Source organism: Heterodontus francisci, chromosome 18 (assembly GCF_036365525.1).
Source record: "Heterodontus francisci isolate sHetFra1 chromosome 18, sHetFra1.hap1, whole genome shotgun sequence".
NCBI classification, from domain to species: Eukaryota; Metazoa; Chordata; class Chondrichthyes; order Heterodontiformes; family Heterodontidae; genus Heterodontus; species Heterodontus francisci.
In genome coordinates, this window is record NC_090388.1 from 85,822,319 (window position 1) to 85,844,465 (window position 22,147).

Below are 22,147 nucleotides of genomic sequence, written 5' to 3' on the forward strand. Positions count from 1 at the left end.
CCAACAGATATAAAAGCAGTGCAATGATTTGTTGGATTCATCAACGATTTGTCGTCAGAATGTGAACCATTACACCAACTCACTGCCAAGGACATGCAGTGGCATTGGGGCACAGAACAAGAAGCAGCGTTCACTAAAATCAGGTAACTAGTTACGGCAATGCCAGTGCTGAAATACTATGACCTAAATGATAAAGTCACCCTGTAGTGTGACGCCAGCGGGACAGGACTTGGAACAACCCTAATGCCGCAAGAACAACTGGCATTAACGCAAATGGTTCAGCACAACTGTCAGGCAAACCCCACCTGCCAAGACTAAGGCACACGTTATTTTGCCACATGAACATTAAAACTTAAAAATTGCAAGCCCTGATTGGAAGGACATTTGCATAGTACCAGACAATGTGGAAACAAAAGGAGTCATCCCTGTTCCTCCAATACACAGAAGTGGTCAGACCAGTTTTAGTCACAAGACTAACTGGCTGTTCAGAGTTTTTGAACTCCCAACAAAGGAATTGCCAGTCAGAACGCCATGTGTTCATGGACTGAGATCATCTCTGCCTACCTGTTCAACTTTCAGGGAACTGAAACCATTGAAGACACATAAACTCAGAGAGAGAAAAGGTTTCCTATGTGAGCAAGGTTTTTAGAAGACTACTGGGCCCCAACAGAACGCAAGACTACAGTGAACTGAAGAAACAGTAACAAGATATTGCCTCAGACTGTTCTACTTATCTTTTCCTCTGTCTTTTCTATCCATATCCGCATGTTTATATCGCGTGTGCATGCTAGTGTGGGCGTGTTGTCTATCCGTAGGCGTGAACCGTATTAGAGAGTAAGTTTAAAGTTTAATAAATTTCATCTTTCTGCTTTAGACCAAAGAAAGCTTGCTTGTGCTCACTTATTTGCCTTATAATTGGAAAGTTGTGAACAAGGATTCACAAAAAGCGAGCTCAAAACACAGTTTGTTTAAAATTAAACCCTGTTACGATAAGACCAGGTGAAGCCAGCAAAAGACCCCTAGACACATTGCTCACCTGGTTGTAACATTACGCTCAGATTGTGAAAGAAAGGCCATTGTCTTTTCTTGTGAGCATTTTCATCAATACCTTCTTGGAAGAGACAAAGTGACAGTCGAGTCTAACCACAAGACACTTAAAAGCACTTTCCTCAAGCCGCTCCTATCTACTCCAAAGCGTCTGCAAAGAATGTTACTCCGGTTACAGAGATATCATCTGGACGTGACATACAAGCAAGGGAAACAGATGTACATCGCTGACATCCTATGAAGGAAGTTGAGGATGCTACGACAGAGTGTGAAATCTTCCAGATCAGGTCAGAGTGTAAAATCTTCCAGATCCAACGTGAAGCTGCAGTTCAACATGCTCTGGAAGTCATCAGCCCAGCAGAGACATTGAATCTGACGGACAAGCACCTTGCTCAAATCAAGCGAGCTACCCAAAAAGATGCAACTCTCCGAGTGTTGCATGAAGTAGTGATGAAAGGATGGCGTGAAAGTATCATGGACACTCCTGTGGCCACAAGAGTGTATTGGGCAGACAGAGATAAATTGACAGCCCAAGATGCATCTTTTACAAAGGAAGCAGAGTCATTATGTATGAGGAGTTGAGAGGAGAGATGCCAAAGTGCATCCATGCAAGCCATCAAGGAATTGAGTGGAGTCTGAAGAAGGCAAGAGAAGTGCTCTACTGGCCAAACATGAGCAATGAAATGAAGGACTACATCAGCCAATGAGGTGCATGTAATGAATACCATGCTAAGCAAGTAAAAAAGCTGCTGATGACACATGACATCCCTGACAGACCATGCATGAAGCTGGAAGTCGACCTCTTTACTCTCGTAGGAACTAATTATCTTATCGTAGGCTACTATTCTGACTACTGGGAGGTAGACCAGCTGACGTCATCAACTACCGGTGAGATTGTAGAGTGCCTGAAAGCACACTTCGGATGTTATGGCATTCCAGACATTGTGAATGAATGACAATGGCCCTCAGTTCACGAGTGAAGAATTCAGCCACTTTACAAAGAATTGGGAAATTTAACTCCATACATCATCTCCACGCTTTCCCCAGTCAAATGGAAAGGCTGAGGTGGCAGTGAAAATCGCCATAGGAATCATAAAGAAAGTGAGCAAATCCAGTACAGGAAAGGCAATACAAAGCAATCCTCGAGTGGAGAAACTCACCTAGTGAAGGCATGGAAAGTAGTCCAGTGCAAAGACTAATGTCACGCTGCACTCAAACTACTCTTCCAATAGCAAAAAAGCTACTGAAGCCAGAAGTAGTAACAGGCGTGAGTGACAAAATCAAGGTGAAACAGCAGAAAGCCAAATTTCATTTTGGCAGAACTGCCAAACCATTGCCAGAATTGAGCATTGGAGAGCCAGTCAGGTTACTAACGTTCAATGTTCTCAACAAGAGTCAGCTCAAGTGGCATTTGTCACCTTGATCGTACGCGGTGGAAGTGAATGATCAGATATACCGTGGCAACCGCAGGCACATTCACACAACTGGAGAAGCTGTTCCTTCACTGCAGGCGGCCGATCAGGAAGATGTAAACTCACCATTCTGCACAGACCACAGATCAACCATCAGTCCCAGAGGTCCACAGCACCCCAACAACGGAAGTGAAACAACAACAGTTACCGCAGCAAAAACAAGTGACATGGGAACAACACTCCCCGGAGAAGGAAAATCACCCAGATGAACAGCCAACGACAATGCGCATGCACACCGTTGAGAGACCAGCATGATTTAAAGACTATGTGTGCAATGCATGCTCAGAGACTGACGAGAATAACAAACTGCTAATGCATGAGAACAGTTGTGTGCATCGTGCGTAACATGAGTAACTCACTACCATGAGGCACTCGCTGCAGGCAGCCATTACAGGTTCAGTTCAATAAACACACTGTACAAGCAAGATTGTTGTCCGGCGAGCTCATAACAGAAACCTCAAATAAATGGTAATTTATAGAGTTTCACCAGGATTTCTCCCAATCTTCTGATGAAGAACCTCAGCATAAATTACTGGTGGAAGTGTTAAGGGACTGAAGTCAATGTAGATCAGTGAGGATGGTGTAATGGATGAGTATTACTTGGTGCAGTATAGAATATGGGAAGCAGACGTTTGGATATTCTGAAGTTGATGGGGGGTGGAGAATGGAAGGCCACCAAAAGAATTTGGAGTAGTCAAGTCTGAACATGACGATGACATGAAAAACCGAGCTTTCAGTCGCTTGTCCTATTTTTCCTCCACGGTTTGGCTTCTGTTTCCCCTTCTATTCCCAAATAGACATTTATAAATTAACGGTACTGTAAAAATGGAATTTTACATGTACTCTAGAGCAGCATGATTCTGCATTTGAACAGTGGTGAATTGCTGAAATTGCTTGTGTCAGTTTTTGTTTAGAAGTGCGAAATCATGTTGAGTCATTTATTGAATTTCTTTCAGTAGATGACAGATCTAGTAGATAGGAAAGAGATGGTGGGTGTTATAAACCTGAATTTCAGGAAGTCATTTGACTCTGTCCCACATAACAGGCTAATGCATAATAAGCCCATGGGATAGGTGGTAATCTACCAAAGTGGATTGGCAAATGGTTGATAACAATGAGTTGTAGTGTGTGCGTTGGTATCTGGTTAGCAGTCAGTTCCCAGTGGAGTGCCACAACAATCAGTGCTGGAGCAGTTGTTTATAATTTTTATATAACATTTAGAGGAAGGAAGTATTTCCAAAGTATCCAAATTTACAGACAACACCAAATTGAGAAAAGATTAATATCAATGCACACAAATAGAAATGATCTGGACAAATTCATTCAGTAGGTGGAGATGCACTTTGATGTAGGGAACTGCAAGGTTATGAAAGTTGGTAGGTCAAATGTTGATGAGGATTATGTGCTAATTGGGATTATACTTGAACTATTGGAGCAGGAGAGAGAACTTGAGGCTTTAGTGAAATGTCACTAAACCCATCAATCAACACAATGGTATAAGGGCAAAATACTGCGGATGCTGGAACTCTGAAATGAGAACGGAGAGTGCTGTAAATACTCAATAGGTCTGGCAACATCTGTGCAGAGAGAAACAGAGTTAATGTTTCAGGTCTGTGACCATCCATCACAAATGCTGCCAGACCGGCTGAATATTTCTGGCACTTTCTGTTCTTAGTCAATACAATGGTCTCAGCCTGTTAAAAAAGCAAACAGAATGTTGGGTTGCATAGAAATTGGCTGTATCATATAAATCCAGAGAGGTAATTTTAAAACTGTATTAGTCCTGGTGAGACCACATTTGGAATATGTGAGCAGTTTTGGACTCCTTATTTCTAAAATATTCATCCGCTATTGGAGGGCCGCAAAGAAATGCTACACAGTTGAGCTCACAACTTAGGAATGATATATGAGAAAAGGTTGACAACCTTGGGTCTTTTCTCTTTTGAAAGAGAAAACAGAGTGGATCTGAAGATCGAATCAAAGTAAACTTTTCAGCCATGTACAGAATTGAAGCATGAGTAGTTATATTTACAAACTAAGGTAACAAAAGAAAATAGGAAATGTAGGAGGAACTTTTATTCAAAAGTTGGTAAATATGTGGAACAGATTCCTGATATGGGTGGTGAATGAACAAGAAACCTTAATGGGTTTTAAGAAAAAACTGGACAGGTTCTTGCCAACAGATTGGATTCAGGGTTATTAGGGTAATGTTCTAGGCCCAACCATCTTCAGCTGCTTCATCAATGACCTTCCTTCAATCATAAGGTCAGAAGTGGGGATGTTCGCGGATGATTGCACAATGTTCAGCACCATTCGTGACTCCTCAGATACTGAAGCAGTCCGTGTAGAAATGCAGCAAGACCTGGACAATATCCAGGCTTGGGCTGATAAATGGCAAGTAACATTCGCGCCACACAAGTGCCGGGCAATGACTATCTCCAACAAAAGAGAATCCAACCATCTCCCCTTGACATTCAACAGCATTTCTTTTCTTTTGGGCCTCCTTATCTCCAGAGACAATGGATACGCACCTGGAGGTGGTCAGTGGTTTGTGAAGCAGCGCCTGGAGTGGCTATAAAAGCCAATTCTAGAGTGACAGGCTTTTCCACAGGTGCTGCAGAGAAATTTGTTTGTCGGGGCTGTTGCACAGTTGGCTCTCCCCTTGCGCCTCTGTCTTTTTTCCTGCCAACTACTAAGTCTCTTCGACTCGCCGCATTTTAGCCCTGTCTTTATGGCTGCCCACCAGCTCTGGCGAACGCTGGCAACTGACTCCCACGACTTGTGATCATTGTCACAGGATTTCATGTCGCGTTTGCAGACATCTTTATAGCGGAGACATGGACGGCCGGTGGGTCTGATACCAATGGCGAGCTCGCTGTACAATGTGTCTTTGGGGATCCTGCCATCTTCCATGCGGCTCACATGGCCAAGCCATCTCAAGCGCCGCTGACTCAGTAGTGTGTACAAGCTTGGGATGTTGGCCGCTTCGAGGACTTCTGTGTTGGAGATACGGTCCTGCCACCTGATGCCAAGTATTCTCCGGAGGCAGCGAAGATGGAATGAATTGAGACGTCGCTCTTGGCTGGCATACGTTGTCCAGGCCTCGCTGCCTGTACTGAGGACACAGGCCTGATACACTCGGACTTTTGTGTTCCGTGTCAGTGCGCCATTTTCCCACACTCTCTTGGCCAGTCTGGACATAGCAGTGGAAGCCTTACCCATGCGCTTGTTGATTTCTGCATCTAGAGACAGGTTACTGGTGATAGTTGAGCCTAGGTAGGTGAACTCTTGAACCACTTCCAGAGCGTGGTCGCCAATATTGATGGATGGAGCATTTCTGACGTCCTGCCCCATGATGTTCGTTTTCTTGAGGCTGATGGTTAGGCCAAATTCATTGCAGGCAGCCGCAAACCTGTCGTTGAGACTCTGCAGGCACTCTTCAGTGTGAGATGTTAAAGCAGCATCGTCAGCAAAGAGGAGTTCCCTGATGAGGACTTTCCGTACTTTGGACTTCGCTCTTAGACGGGCAAGGTTGAACAACCTGCCCCCTGATCTTGTGTGGAGGAAAATTCCTTCTTCAGAGGACTTGAACGCATGTGAAAGCAGCAGGGAGAAGAAAATCCCAAAAAGTGTGGGTGCGAGAACACAGCCCTGTTTCACACCACTCAGGAAAGGAAAGGGCTCTGATGAGGAGCCACCGTGTTGAATTGTGCCTTTCATATTGTCATGGAATGAGGTGATGATACTTAGTAGCTTTGGTGGGCATCCAATCTTTTCTAGTAGTCTGAAGAGACCACGTCTGCTGACGAGGTCAAAGGCTTTGGTGAGATCAATGAAAGCAATTTAGAGGGGCATCTGTTGTTCACGGCATTTCTCCTGTATCTGACGAAGGCAGAACAGCATGTCAACGGTCGATCTCTCTGCACAAAAGCTACACTATGCCTCAGGGTAGACGCGCTCGGCCGGCTTCTGGAGCCTGTTCAGAGCGACTCAACAGCATTACCATCGCTGAATCCCCCACTATCAACATCCTAGGGGTTACCATTGACCAGAAACTGAACTGGAGTAGCCATATAAATACTGTGGCTACAAGAGCAGGCCAGAGGCTAGGAATCCTGAGGCGAGTAACTCATCTCCTGACTCCCCAAAGCCTGTCCACCATCTACAAGGCACAAGTCAGGAGTGTGATGGAATACTCTCCACTTGCCTGGATGGGTGAAGCTCCAACAACACTCAAGAAGCTCGACACCATCCAGGACAAAGCAGCTCACTTGATTGGCACCCCATCTACCTCCACCAATCACCATCCACTCCCTCCACCACCGACGCACAGTGGCAGCAGTGTGTATCATCTACAAGATGCACTGCAGCAATGCACCAAGGCTCCTTAGACAGTACCTTCCAAACCCACGACCTCTACCAACTAGAAGGACAAGGGGAGCAAATACATGGGAACACCATCACCTGCAAGTTCCCCTCCAAGTCACACACCATCCTGACTTGGAACTATATCGCTGTTCCTTCACTGTCACTGGGTCAAAATCCTGGAACTCCCTTGCTAACAGCACTGTGGGTCTACCTACCCCAAATGGACTGCAGCGGTTCAAGAAGGCAGCTCACCACCACCTTCTCAAGGGCAATTAGGGATGGGCAATAAATGCTGCCCTGGCCAGTGATGCCCACATCCCACGAATGAATAAAAAAAAACTAGAAATGAATCAAGAGAATACTGTGTCTAGGTGGGCTAGATGGGTCAGAGGTCTGTTACTGCCTGAAAGTATGACAATAGGAATGATTTTAACCCCACATTCCAAAAACAGACCTGGAGTTAAATTCAGTGCTTATATTGCTAAAATGTTAACACAATTGACTAAGAATAAATGAAATTGATCAATAAGTTTCATCCACTTTCTTCCTCTCCTAGATGCAGCCACTGAACTTTGTAGCAACGCCACAGCTGACCAGCAAACCAAAGAAAAGAAGCCAAGTGGTAATGATAGCTCTGTGTTCTCTTACTGTACTAAGAATTCACCTGGTCCTCCATAACTTCCTGAATGAAACACATTTCCTTGCCACTCATCTGCTGGCCCTTAAATCACCACAATACTCCACTTCTAGTTGAATTCCTTTGATAAATCCCTCTGCCTCCTTTTCTATCATTGTTTTTAAAAACCTCAAAATCCTTCTGTCTGACCAGGCATTCTTTCTGCTCTCGCCGTCCATGGCTCAGCCTATATTTCCATTGTGATATCCTCAATTTTAGACCCAAGGAAGATAAATCAAAATGTTTTCTCAATGGCAAGAAACTAGGAACTGTGGAGGAGCAAAGGGATTTGAGTATTCAGCTAGGCAAATTACCAAAAGTTAGTGCACAAGTACAAAAAGCAACCAAACAATTGAATGGACTGTTATCCTTTATCTCAAAGGGGATGAAATACAAAGGGGAGGAAGTGAAACTACAGTTGTAAAGAGCCTGGGTCAGGAACCATCTGGAGTATTGCATTCAGTTTTGGGCACCGTATGCCAGGAAGGATATGTTGACCTTGAAGAGGTTACAAAGCAGATTCAGCAAAATGATACATGGGCTTAAAGGGTAAATTATGAGTACACATTACATTAACTTGGCTTACATTCATTTTAGATTAAACGATTAAGGGGTAATCTAATTAAAGTTTTTAAAATTGTAAAAAGCTTCTACAGAATAGATACAGGGAAGCTATTTGCTTTAGTGGATTGTCCAGGATAAAGGGGCAGAATATTACAATTCAAACTAGGTCATTCAGGAATGACATCAGGAAGCAATTTCTCACACAAAGGATAGTGGAAATCTGGAAATCTCTGCTCCAATGGGCTGTGGAATTTTCAAGAATGTGATTGAGTGATTTTTATTGGATAAGGATACCAAGGACTGAGGGGAAAAGGTGTGTAAATGGAGTTGAGGTACAGATCAGCCATGATCTAATTTAATGGCAGAAAATGCTCAAGGGGCTGAATGACCTACTCCTGTTTCGGTGTTTCTAAGGAAAGAAACCCGAGTTGATGTAGTTCGGGGTAATGAAGTAGAATAAGTAAGTGAGCTGAAAGTAGGGAACATTTGTGAGACAGTGATCTCAAAGTAAGCAGTGTAAGAATGGGAAAGGAAAAAGTGTAGTCAGGGACAAGGGCACTTGTGTAAATAAAGGGAATTATGAAGCAATAAAAATGGACCTCGGCCAGATTGATTGGAAGGAAAACCTGGCAAAAAGAACCATAGGTCTATCATGTTTAATGTTGACACAGGACATGGATAGGGTACAGATCAATGTATTCCAGTAAGAAAAAAGGGTGTATATTGAAGTTCGGTGTTCAGGGACGAACAGGGAAATTAGGTCAAATTTAAAATGAAGCATTTTGTACTTGCTCGGACGATAATAAAAAGGAAAGAAATGAAAGATTTGAAGATTATATAAAAACTATAAAATGTGAGGTTTAGAAGGCTGAGTGGTAGTATGGGAGAAAATAAAAAATAAACAAAGGGCAATGAAAAGGCATTCTACAGGCATTTTAGTAGTAAGTCAGGGTAAGAGTAGGATCACAAAGAAATAAAAGTGGAGTCCTTGTCATTAAGAATGAGTGAATGGCAGAGATACTGAACAAAGATTGTCTCAATTTTGACAAAGATGTTGGATATTGGGATTGTAGAGCTCTAAGAGGATGGGTGCACAACATTTAAAGCAGATGTGCTGAGGGCATAGATAGACACGTGGCAGTATGACATCATAGCTATTATAGAAACATGGCATAAGGAGGGACAGGAATGGCAGCTCAACGTCCCTGGTTACAGGACTTTCAGATGCGATAGGGAGGGGGATAAGAAAGGAGGGTGAATGTTCATTTTGGTCAAGTAAACTATTACAGCTGTGAAGAGGGATGATATGTTGGAAATTTCATCAAATGAGGCCATATGGATTGAGCTAAGGCACAAATAAGGGGCAATCACACTGCTGCGAGTGCACTATAGACCCCCAAACAGTCAGAGGGAGATAGAAGAGCAGATATGTAGGCAAATCTCTCAGAAGTACAAGAACAATAGGTCAGGAATAGTAGGGGATTTTAACTCAATACTACAGAAAGTCGAGAGGAGTATAGAAAGTGGAGGGATGAAATCAAATTAGGAAAGCAAAGGAAATTAGGAAAGCAAATTAGGGGCGGCACAGTGGTGCAGTGGTTAGCACCGCAGCCTCACAGCTCCAGTGACCCAGGTTCAATTCTGGGTACTGCCTGTGTGGAGTTTGCAAGTTCTCCCTGTGTCTGCGTGGGTTTTCTCCGGGTGCTCCGGTTTCCTCCCACAAGCCTAAAGACTTGCAGGTTGGTAGGTAAATTGGCCATTATAAATTGCCCCTAGTATAGGTAGGTGGTAGGGAAATATATAGGGACAGGTGGGGATGTGGTAGGAATATGGGATTAGTGTAGGATTAGTATAAATGGGTGGTTGATGGTCGACACAGACTCGGTGGGCCGAAGGGCCTGTTTCAGTGCTGTATCTCTAAAACTAAAACAAAGAGAGGGCATGAAAGAACATTGGCAAGCAAAATCAAGATGAACACAAAGATGTTTTATCAGTACATTAAGAGGAGAAGGGTCCATAAAAGACCAAAAAGGTAACCTATGTGTAGGGGTGGAAGGTGTTGGTATGGTTCTTAATGAATACTTTGCGTCTGTCTTCACAAAAGAGGGGGACGATGCAGATATTGTAGTTAAGAAGGAAGAGTGTGACGTATTGGATGTGATAAACATTGGGAGAGAGGAAGTATTAATGGGATTAACATCCTTGACCGTTGATAAATCACCAAGGCCAGATGAAATGTATCCTAGACTGTTGAAAGAAGCAAGAGAGGAAAAAGCAGAGGGTCTGACCATCATTTTCCAGTCCTCACTGGATACAGGTGTGGTGCCGGAGGATTGGAGAATTGCTAACATTGTACCTCTGTTTAAAAAGGAAGCGAAGGATAGACTGAATAATTACAGGCCAGTCAGTCTACGCTCAGTAGCAGGCAAATTATTGGAATCGATTCTGAGAGATAGGATAAACTGTCACTTAGAAAGGCACAGGCTAATCAAGGATAATCAGCATGGATTTGTTAAGGGAAGAACTTGTTTGACCAACTTGATTGATTTTTTTGAAAAAGTAACTAGGAAGATAGATGAGGGTAGTGCAGTTGATGTGGTCTACATGGAATTTAGCAAGGCTTTTGACAAGGTCCCACATGGCAGATTGGTTAAAAGAGTAAAATCCCATGCAATCCAGGGAAATGCAGCAAGATGGATACAAAATTGGCTCAGTGGCAGAAAACAAAGGGTAATTGTTGACGGCTGTTTTAGCAACTGGAGGGCTGTTTGCAGTGGCGTTCCACAGGGCTCAGAACTGGGTCCCCTGCTTTTTGTGGTATATATTAGTGATTTGGACATAAATGTAGGGGGTATGATCAAGAAGTTTGCAGATGATACAAAGATTGACGTGTGGTAGATAGTGAGGAGGATAGCTGTAGGCGGCAGGAAGATGTTGATGGTCTGGTCAGATGGGCAGAGAAGTGGCAAATGGAATTCAACTTGGAGAAGTATGAGGTGATGCATTTGAGGAGGTCAAACAAGGCAAAGGAATACATGATTAACGGGAAAATACTGAGAGGTGTAAGGAAGTGATGAACCTTGGAGTGAATGTCCATAGATCCCTGAAGGTAGCAGGACAGGTCGATAAGGTGGTTAAGAAGGCATATGGAATCCTTTCCTTTATTAGCCGAGGTGTAGAATACAAGAGCAGGGAGGTTTTGCTGGAACTGTATAACTCATTGGTTAGGCCACAACTTGAGTACTGTGTGTAGTTCTGGTCACCTCATTACAGAAAGGATGTAATTGCACTAGAGAGGGTACAGAGGAGATTTACGAGGATGTTACCAGGACTGGAAAAATGCAGCTATGAGGAAAGATTGGATAGGCTGGGGTTGTTTACCTTGGAACAGAGAAGGCTGAGGGGAGATCAGATTGAAATGTACAAAATTGTGAGGGGCCTGGATAGGGTGGAGGTGAAGGGTCTATTCACCTTAGCAGAGAGGTCAGTGACGAGGGTGCATACATTTAAAGTGATTGGTAGAAAAATTAGAGGGGAGATGAGAAAAACGTTTTCACCCAGAGAGTGGTGGGGGTCTGGAACTCACTGCCTGAAAGGGTAGTTGAGGCAGAGACCCTCAACTCATTCAAAAGGAGTCTGGACATGGCACCTCCAGTGCCGTAATCTGCAGGACTACAGACCAAATGCTAGAAGGTGGGATTATAATAGGTGGATCATTCTTTGGCTGGCACAGACACGATGGGCGAAGTGGCCTCTCTCTGTACCTTACACATTGTATGATTCTGTGACAGTGTTATTTTTCAAAGGGAGACAGAGGGTAAGAGCCAGTGGTGGATCAGAGATGGCAAGAAACTCAGTGAAGGATTGGGGACAGAAGGAGAGATTCTGAAAGATCAGGGACGTCTCAGACTTGAATTGTTCCTGGAATAAGCCCACAGCTACCCAGTGTGCTCTCCCCAACTATGCTTCTGTGTGTTGGCCATGGCTCAGTTGCTAGCACTTTTGCTTTTGAGTCAGGAAGTTCTGGGTTTAAGTCCCACTCTGGGGCTTGAGCACAAAAATCTAGACTGACACATCAGTGCTGCACTTTCAGAGGAACCCCCTCACCATCACCTTTAATGTCTCCAGGAACACCTTTGTTCTTCCATACTGGTTTTCCCTTCTGATAGAGCTCCCATCTTTCCACCCTCAAGCCCAAGAGGCACAAATATAAGCATATCTAGCACACAACGGATTTAGCTATTCATCACTAGACCTAGCAGGACAACACAACAGTGCTAGTAGGCCCCACTTTCTATCAAAACAGCCTCAACTCTAGGATCATCTGGGAGAGCATAGGTAACCTCCGGCTTCTTTTACCCATTGCCAACCATCTCCTTAAATCTCGTTCTCTTACTTCCTCCATTCTCACCTCCAACAAGTGTGAAGATCTCATGAACTCATTTGCCACTAAAATTGAAACAGCTTTCTCTGCTGCTTCCCCTTTACTCTTTCCCACCAAGTCAGAATTCCCACCGACCCTAGCCCTGTGATCTTGTTGCTTCCTAGTTTCTCTTTCATCTCTCTTCATACACCATCTTGGAGCTCACCTTGTCCATGAGAGTCACCTGCTGACTTGACCTCATTCCCATTAAATTGCTAACCATCCAACTTCTGTTTCTGGCCCCCACTCTGGCTGACATTTTAAATACATGCCTTTTCTGAGGCACTCTTTCAAGACTGCCATCAATTCCTCACTCATAAACCCCACCCTCAGCCTCTGCTTTTGTTCCGATCTCCAACTTCCTCTACAAAGTTCTTTACAAACACAACCTACTTCCCCCTCAGTAAATGTATCTACCTCTGATCTTACCTCAGCCCAAGTGCTACTGAAATCCTCATCTATGGCCTTTGTCAATTCCAGGCTTGACTATTCCAACTTTTTGCTGGCTGGCCTCACATTCTTTTCAAACATTCTATGATTCTATGATATTCTGAAGGAACTGTTGTGCATTATTTGCATTTCTGGTTTCAGTCTAGGGACTCAGCAGTGTCCCTGAATCTCTCAATTTCAGGAATAAAAGCTTCCTTCTAAGGACCATGTACCTTCAGTTCAGTGAGATAATTAATATTGGAAGGACTGATATTGACAGGAATTTACTTATAGCAGCCCCTGGAACCTCTCTGACTCCTAAATCGACTCCATTACGCTGGACTTGTTATTTTTAAACAGTTAATTTTTTACTTTTTCAGATCATGTTTTTTTTGAAATTAGTTCCTTCCTTTTTAACTCCTGAGAGGCACCCAGTAGATCTGCTTTGCATCTGCTCTGTAACTGAGTGGCCAAAATAAGCTTCCACTTCTGACCGTTCCCCCTTCTCCCTAATTCTCCATGCTTCCTTCCGGTGTCAGGGCTGAGATCGGGTTGTGGTTCTGAAGCTGTGCCACAACCCTGCACCAGCCTTTCCACCACATCACACTTACACTTGCATTTCAGATTGGTGCTGAATGAAACATCATTAATGGAAGCTACATGATTAACATTTATTGTACAAGTGATTCGGTCCCATCCTCAGTCTGTGCTGAGTTACCTGACTCAGAGTTACCTGCTCGGTAAAAGTTTAGGGTGTTACATTTGGCCTCAGTACCGGAAGGGATTCCTGATAATTATCCAGTGACCCCTGCTGTAGGTGTCTGTGTGTGCTATGTACAGGATCAGACACCCATGTGGTCAAAGCCTGTAGATCGTCTGCAGCTGTATGCACTTTTTCTTCCTGGGTGTTCCTTGTTCTGGATGTTGGCAGGCAGCTTGACTATGGGGAGAATATGACCAAAACTGACACTATCCGCACTTCATGCACTGAGCTGATGTTTAATACTTGACCGAAATAACAGAAAAGCCCTGATTGCTATCTTTCTCCTCCCGCTTCCCCCAGCATCCACCCCCCCTCCCATGCCCACCCACTATCACTTTGGCTGGGATCAATTAACTGAATGTAGACCAGGGGTTATATCAGGAAACTGCAAGGCTGGTGCCTCACACCGTGAGCAACCAGGGATTTGAAGCATTTAAAACTAAATATTTCTCTCAATAACTTGCCATCTTTGTAAGTTCAGGGTAAGTTCCTCTATACACTAAAGTTTAAATAAGCTCAATATTTCAAAATAATCTCAAAACTTGCCAATGACGCCAATCTCGGAGGTGTGGCAAACAGTGAGGATGATATGAACTGCCTGCAACAGGACATAGATAGGCTAGCGGAGTGGGCAGACAGGTGGCAGATAGAATTTAACACTGACAAGTGTGAGGTGATGCATTTTGGCAGAAGTAATAAGGAGAGGCACTATATACTTAATGGCACAGTTCTAAAAAGAGTGTGCAGGAACAGAGAGACCTGGGGGTGCATGTGCATTAATCTTTGAAGGTGACAGGACATATTGAGAGTGGTTAGTAAAGCATAAGGGATCTTGGGCTTTATAAACAGAGGCATTGTGTACAAAAGCAGGGAAGTTATGTTGAACCTTTATAAAGCTCTGACTAGGCCTCAACTGGAGGATTGCATCCAGTTCTGGTCACCACACTTCAGGAAGGATGTGAGGGTCCTTGCGAGGGTGCAGGGGAGGTTTTTATTTTATTCATTCATGATATATGGGCATCGCTGGCTAGCACACCATTTATTGCCCATCCCTAATTGCCCTTGAGAAGGTGGTGGTGAGCTGCCGCCTTGAACTGCTGCAGTCCATGTGGGGTAGGTACACCCACAGTGCTGTTAGGAAGGGAGTTCAAGGATTTTGACCCAGCGACAGTGAAGGAACAGCGATATAGTTCCAAGTCAGGATTGTGTGTGGCTTGGAGGGGAACTTGAAGGTGCTGGTGTTCCCATGCAACTGCTGCCCTTGTCCTTCTAGGTGGTAGAGGTCATAGGTTTGGAAGGTGCTGTCTAAGGAGCCTTGGTGTGTTGCTGCAGTGCATCTTGTAGATGGTACACACTGCTGCCACTGTGCATCTGTGGTGGAGGGAGTGAATGTTTGTGAATGGGTGCCAATCAAGCGGGCTGCTTTGTCCTGGATGGTGTCGAGCTTCTTGGGTGTTTTTGGAGCTGCACCCATCCAGGCAAGTGGAGAGTATTCCATCACAATTCTGATTTGTGCCTTGTAGATGGTGAACAGGCTTTGCGGAGTCAGGAGGTGAGTTACGTGCCACAGGATTCCTAAACTCTGACCTGCTCTTGTAGCCATTGTATTTATATGGCTACTCCAGTTCAGTTTCTGGTCAATAGAAACCCCCAGGATGTTGCTAGTGGGGGATTCAGCGATCGTAATGCCATTGAATGTCAAGGGGAGATGGTTAGATTCTCTCTTGTTCGAAATTGTCATTGCCTGGCACTTGTGTGGTACGAATGTTCCTTGCCACCTGTCAGCCCAAGCCTGGATGTTGTCCAGGTCTTGCTGCTTATGAACATGGACTGCTTCAGTATCTGAGGAGACGCGAATGTTGCTGAACATTGTGCAATCATCAGCGAACATCCCCACTTCTGACCTTTATGATGGAGGGAAGGTCATTAAAGCAGCTGAAGATGTTTGGGCCTAGGACACTACCCTGAGGAACTCCTGCAGTGATGTCCTGGAGCTCAGATGATTCACCTCCGACAACCACAACCTTTGTGCTAGGTATGACTCCAACCGGCAGAAAGTTTTCCCCCCCTGATTCCCATTGACTCCGGTTAGCTAGGGCTTCTTGATGCCAGTCTTGGTCAAATGCTGCCTTGATGTCAAGGGCAGTCACTCTCACCTCAACTCTTGAGTTCAGCTCTTTTGCGTGTGTTTGAACCAAGCCTGTCATGAGGTCAGGAGCTGACGGCACCCGAACTGAGCATCACTGAGCAGGTTATTGCTAAGCAAGTGCCGCTTGATAGCAGTGTCGATGACACCTTCCATCACTTTACTGATGATTGAGAGTAGACTGATGGAGCGGTAATTGGCCAGGTTGGATTTGTCCTGCTTTTTGTGTACAGGACAAACCTGGGCAATTTTCCACATTGCCAGGTAGATGCCAGTACTGTAGCTATACTGGAGTAGCTTGGCTAGGGACGAGGCAAGTTCTGGAGCACAAGTCTTCAGTACTATTGTCAAAATGTTGTCAGGGCCCAAAGCCTTTGTCGTATCCAGTGCCTTCAGTCGTTTCTTGATATTACGCGGAGTGAATCGAATTGGCTGAAGACTGGCATCTGTGATGCTGGGGACTTCAGGAGGAGGCCGAGATGGATCATCCACTCTGCACTTCTGGCTGAAGATTATTAACCAGAATAGTTCCAGGGAAGGGGGATTTTAGTCAGAAGGTTAGGTTGAAAAAACTGGGATTGTTCTCTTTAGAAGAAAAGAGATTGAGGGAGATTTAATAGAAATGTACAAGATAATGACGGGTGTAGTATAAGGGTTTGAAAGCGTTAATGTCTGGGATAATGTGAGTAACACCTCCCACTATGATGATGTAAGAGATCACATGTGAAAGAGATTTGAGTAGAAGAAGCATCATGACCATCAGACGAGTTAGACATGTTTAAGTAAAGTATATATAGTTTCTTATTATGTAATAAGTAGTTATTGTTTAAACCTGACCAAAGACTCTGGTAGAGTAATCAAACATACAATATTGTGGCAATGGTGAACAGTGGTGGTTCTTGCTATACAACACCCAGAGAAATTTGAAAATCATCAGACCTGGAAAAACTGCAGAGCTCGAGAAGCGGCTGTGAAGAGCTCCAGAGCAGCCCCGTGGACAGAACAGAGAGTCGGGGAGTTGGCTTGCAGAGGCATTCAGGCTACACCACAGAGGCGTGGTGGTTGGTGAAGAAAAATTCCGGTCCAGCGGGCCGTAAGCTTCGAGTCGGAGAACCAAGCAACGGTTGGGGATCTGGTGAGCAACCCTTAAAAAATAGTATAACATTTTTCTAATGATGCACGAGGTAGACAGCACTGGGAAAAACAAATTCCTGGCAAGGACAGATCCGAGGTCAGAGCCATTCCATGAGGTGACCGCAAGGCTGAAAAGCATGAGAAAACTTGCAGCACTGGAAGAAAAATTTAAAATTGAAATAAAATGACATAGAAAGTTTAGAAAAGCCTTGGATCTTAAATTTACACTCGCAAAGAGGTTTGAACGCATGGAAGGGCCAAATCAAACTCAAAACTGGTCACTGTGGAGGAAAAGATTTTTGAGGTACAAAATTGCTTCTCAATTAGGCAGCAAGTCTGAATCAGAACAAGTCAGCACTTTACTCCATCGGGGCAATAGCAGACAATGTTATTGCTGGACAACTCATTAATGAGACATTAGATAAGTTTTGAAGAAGTCTGAAAAGCCCTTGATAAATACTTCAACCTGAGGAACAAGAAGATTCTAGAAAGGGCCAAGTTCAACAAAAGTGTGCAGAAACCGGGTGAATTGGTAGATGCTTTTATGAATGACCTTTAAAGGCTAGTAGAAGGATGCGAAAACGGAGTCCTAAAATCAGAATTAATACCAGACCGCATTGTAATAGGCATTGCTGATGAACCCCAATCAGATTTATTGCTGTCGAAGGAAGAACTCACCCTAGAAAAAGTAATACAGCTGGAGAGAGAAGCAGATAACTGTAAGCAGAACAGAGCAATCCCGACAGGTGAAGAAAAACCTTGGTTCAGGAAACCTCCAATGACCATACAGTTCCTTAATTGAAAGACTAAAAGAAGCAGCAGAAAAGATAGGGAAGGTACGAGACGCCCAAGACCCACAGGCGCGAACAGTGTCCTGCAAACAAAGCAGAATGCTTTCATGGCAAGAAAGTTGGCCATTTTGGGAAGATGTACCAAAGTAAAACTTCCAAGATTCTAAAGAAAAAGTCTTCACACACACAGCTATTAATGAAGTTCAACAATCTCCATCAGAAGAGGAATCAGAAAACTTCCTTGGTGAGAGCAATGACCCCAGTCGTGCATTCTGGACTGCAGATATATATGTCAATGGATATATCATCAACTTTAAACTGGACATTCAAGCAAGCGCAACAGTTTTAATAGACAACGAGCTGTGATTATCAATGCATTACCTACAATCAACAAACACTCAGTTACACAGTCCAGCAGGGATTAAACTGAAAGTCAAGGGAAAGGTACAGGCAACAATCCAGTGCAAGGGAAAGCAGATATTGGAAACACTGTATGTTCTACAAGAAGCAATAATTTTCTCTTTTAAGTAGAAGAGCCTGTATAGACCTTCATCTTATCAAGAAAGTGGAAGAAATCAAGCAGCAAGAATTGAGGAGTCACTTCCAAAAAGACTTTCCAAAATTATTTACTGGTCTAGGAAGACTTAAGACTGAATATCGCATTACTTTATGAAAAGATGCTGAACCTCTATGTCTTTTCATGTCTAGGAAGATACCACATCCACTAGTGAAGCAAGTGTAACTTCAGCGAGAAGAAATGACCAGGATGGGAGTCATTCTCCTGTCACTGAGCCAACAGAGTGGTGTTTGGGAATGGTTCCAGTTCCTAAACTTGATGGTACTCTTCACATTTGTGTAATGTCATGCAGGCCCCCACCTGCCAAGAATGAGGCACATTAATTTCGCCACATGGGTATTAAATTTCAAATTGTTGTTGGGAAGAAGAAAAGGCATGTGACAAGGTGTTGCCAGGATCCTGGATGGAAAGGCATTTTTACATATTAACACACAGTGCTTGTAGACAAAGGAACTATTCCCTGCTCAAATACAATCCTCAAACAGACGTAGTCAGACCAGTTAGTCACATGATCTGAGTTTGAACTGAGAGTTGGCAAAAAGCAGAATGCTCCTGTACTGAGAAGAACTCTCCTGGCTGGCTCGCCACAGCCTCTCCTGCCTGTCTGCCTGCTACCATCTCTTTCTCACTGAACTCCAAAAACCAACTTGAACCCCAAGAGTGAAAAGTCTCCTACAGTGAAAAAGGTCTAAGAGGAATACTGGGCCCCAACGATCTACCTACAAGCAAGGACTCTACAGTGAGCTCAGAGACCAATAACAAAAATTCTTCAGATATTGCCTCACATCTCTTCTGTCCCTATCTGCCTGTGTATATCGCATATGCATGGTAACGTGGGCACGTCGTGTATCCGTAGGTGTTAGCCGAATTAGAATCTAAGTTTAATAAAATTCAATTTTTCTTCTTTAAACCTAAGAAAACCTGTTTGTGCTGGTTTCTTTGCCTTATGATTGGAAAGCGGTGAACAAGGCTTCAACAAGGGGGAGCTAAAAACATGGTGTCTTTAAGAATAAAACCCTGTTACAGTAAGACCGGGTGAAGGGTGAAAGGGTCCCTAGACCTTTTTCTAACTGGTCGTAACAGAAATTTGGGTGCTAGCATCTGGGATTGACCCACAGACAAATGAGAGAAATTGGAAGTGGGAAGCCAAATTGTTCCCAATCAAAAAAGAGCAAGTTTGCAACACAGGTTTTCTTGTTGTGTGTGCTTGAATACTAACATGTCTGCAACTGAAGCTGGTAGCTCTCCAAGCCAGGGTGAAGCACTGTCAATGGAGGAGTTGAGGGAAATGGCTGAGCAGTGTGGGATCACTGTACGTGGCAAGGCTAGGAAGTCTGAACTCTTAAGGCTAGTGGCCAACCATTTTTCCCCTGAATCTGAAGAAGCAGAAACAGGATTAGAAGCAGACCCAGACAGGGTATTGTTAGCAAAGATACAATTGGTACAGAGGAAACTTGAATTTGAGGAAAGGGAAAGGGAGAAAGAGACAGCCTTCCAGAAGGAACATGAGGAGAAAGAAAGAAGAGAGATAGAGAGAAAGACAGGAAAAAGAAACAGAGGGAGAGGAGAGAGAGAGAGAGAGAGAAAGAATATTCCTGAAGGAATGCGAAGAAAGAGAGCTGAAGCGGCTTGCATTAACTAGGGGGTGACAGAGTAACCCCAGTGACAGCACGGCCATTATGGAGAAGTGTAATTCAGGCTGGGTACAGAATTGTTAAAACTAGCTCAACTAATTCCAAAATTCAAAGAGGAGGATGTAGAAGATTTTTTGTGTCCTTTGACTAACTGGCAAGGCAGCTAAAATGGCCAGCTGAGATCTGGTCTCTTTTACTACAAAGCAAGCTAACTGGAAAACCCCATGACGTTTATTCCCAGTTGCCAGATGAGAGTTCATTAAATTATAAACTGATCAAAAATACTATCCTCGGGGCATATGAATTAGTACCCGAAGGCTATCGCCAAAAGTTTAGAACCCTCAAGAAGCAAGCTAATCAAACTTATCTGGAGTTTGAAAGAAGCAAGCAGCTGGCTTTTGACCAGTGGCTGAGGGTTCTTAAAATACAGCTCAGCTATGAGAATCTCAGGGAAGTAATTCTGTTAGAGGAATTTAAACACTCTGTCCCACTCTCCATAAAGACCCATATAGAGGAGCAGCAGGTCCGGGGAGCCCGGCAAGCGGCCGTTCTGGCCGATGAGTTCGCTTTAATTTATAAGTCGGTTTCCCAGGGGAGAACCTTTCCTGATCACTGCCACAAATCCGAAAAGGACAAAGGGTGGGGAGGTGATAGGAGCCGAAGCATTCCGAGGAGAGAAAGGAAAGCAGGAGACACTGGTGGCACCCCGTTAGCCAAAAAGGAAGGTGCTGTGAGCAAGTGTGAGACCTGGAGATCTGTGTGCTTCCATTGTAATAAAGCAGGGCATTTAAGAGCTGACTGCTGGAAACTAAAGGGAAAACCGGAAGGGTTAATCAGGGCACACCCGCTCAGTGACAACAGGGACATGATGCAAAGCACCGCAGAACAAGCTGTGGCTTTAATCGCAGTAAGAGTGCAACCCAGGAAGCTTGCTACGGCCAGTGCAGGAAAAGCCAATAGGATTTCTGAAGGCTATCAGGGTTTTGTGTTTGAAGGGAAAGTAACAGCATACCCCTCGAGTGGGACAAGGAAGCCCACAGTAATTCTAAGGGACACAGGGGCCACTGGATCCCTTTTACTGGGAAAAGGCCTGACCTTTCCCACAGAGAGTGCGGTGGTGATGATAGTATTGGAGGGCAGTGTATGCCTGTACCTGTACACCGGGTGCACCTGGAGTACCACCTAGTTTCGGGACCGGTTACCATAGGGATTGTCCCTAGTTTGCCTGTGGTTGGGGTTGACCTGCTTCTAGGTAATGATCTTGCGGGGGTGAAGGTGGTAGCCCCCACAATAGTGAAAGAAAGACCACAGGAGGTCAGAGAGACAGAGCAATGACAGGAGACAGACTCCTGCAGAGATAATGAATGTGTAGTGGGTCGGGCCGTGATCAAACCAGCTCCCCCCAGAGGAGACTGCATTTGCACTGCAGGCAGATGACCATGAGGTCTGTCTGTTCAAGACTTTTTTTGGAAACTTAGGAGACCCGGGGAAGTAATTAAATGGAGTTCCCCTAGCTGAGCAGAAGGAAGTGCAGAAGGTGTTAGTTTAGGTAGGCATCAAGATCGGCGCAGGCTTGGAGAGCCAAATGGCCTGTTCCTGTTCTTTGTTTTTTGTTCTTTGTTCTGAGGTTCAATGAGATGACCCAGTATTGCGAGAGTTAGCACAGGCTGCCCAGTCTGAAAGTGAAGCAGAGGGAGTCCCTGGTTGCTATTATTTAAAGAATGAGGTACTGATGAGGAAATGGAGTTCTCCTCACAGACCTGAGAGCAAGGTGTGCACAGTGGTTCACCAGTTAGTGGTGCCGCAGAGGTACTGTAGAGAAATAATAAGAAGGGCCCACGAGGCTACAGTGGCTGTACATGTGGGTATACGAAAGACCATAGCCCGCATAAGGCAGCAGTTTGACTGGCCAAAACTCCACAAAGATGTGGTGGAGTACTGCAGGAGTTGCCACATGTGCCAAGTTGAGGGGAAACCCTCAGTGAAACCTGCACCCCTAAGTCCTGTATCGGTGTTAGGAGCACCCTTCAGCAGAGGGCTGGTGAACTGTAAGGGACCCCCGCCGGGAACAAAAAAGGACAGGCAGGCACAAGACTGGCAAAGGTTTAGACAGAGAAGGGGAA

At 44.5% G+C, this 22,147-nt stretch overlaps 1 protein-coding gene across 2 annotated transcripts in view; it reads left to right on the top strand.

Moving 5' to 3' along the window:
* The window catches only part of LOC137379758 (uncharacterized), a 472,575-nt gene that overhangs the window by 23,932 nt on the left and 426,496 nt on the right, over positions 1–22,147 (top strand). Inside the window, exon 3 of one of the 2 annotated variants that reach the window (XM_068051089.1) lies at positions 7,444–7,509. The exons of the other annotated variant lie outside the window; for it this stretch is intronic. Coding sequence (XP_067907190.1) covers positions 7,444–7,509 — 66 coding nt within the window. The remainder of the gene's footprint in view (positions 1–7,443; positions 7,510–22,147) is intronic. 2 annotated transcript variants of the gene reach the window in all.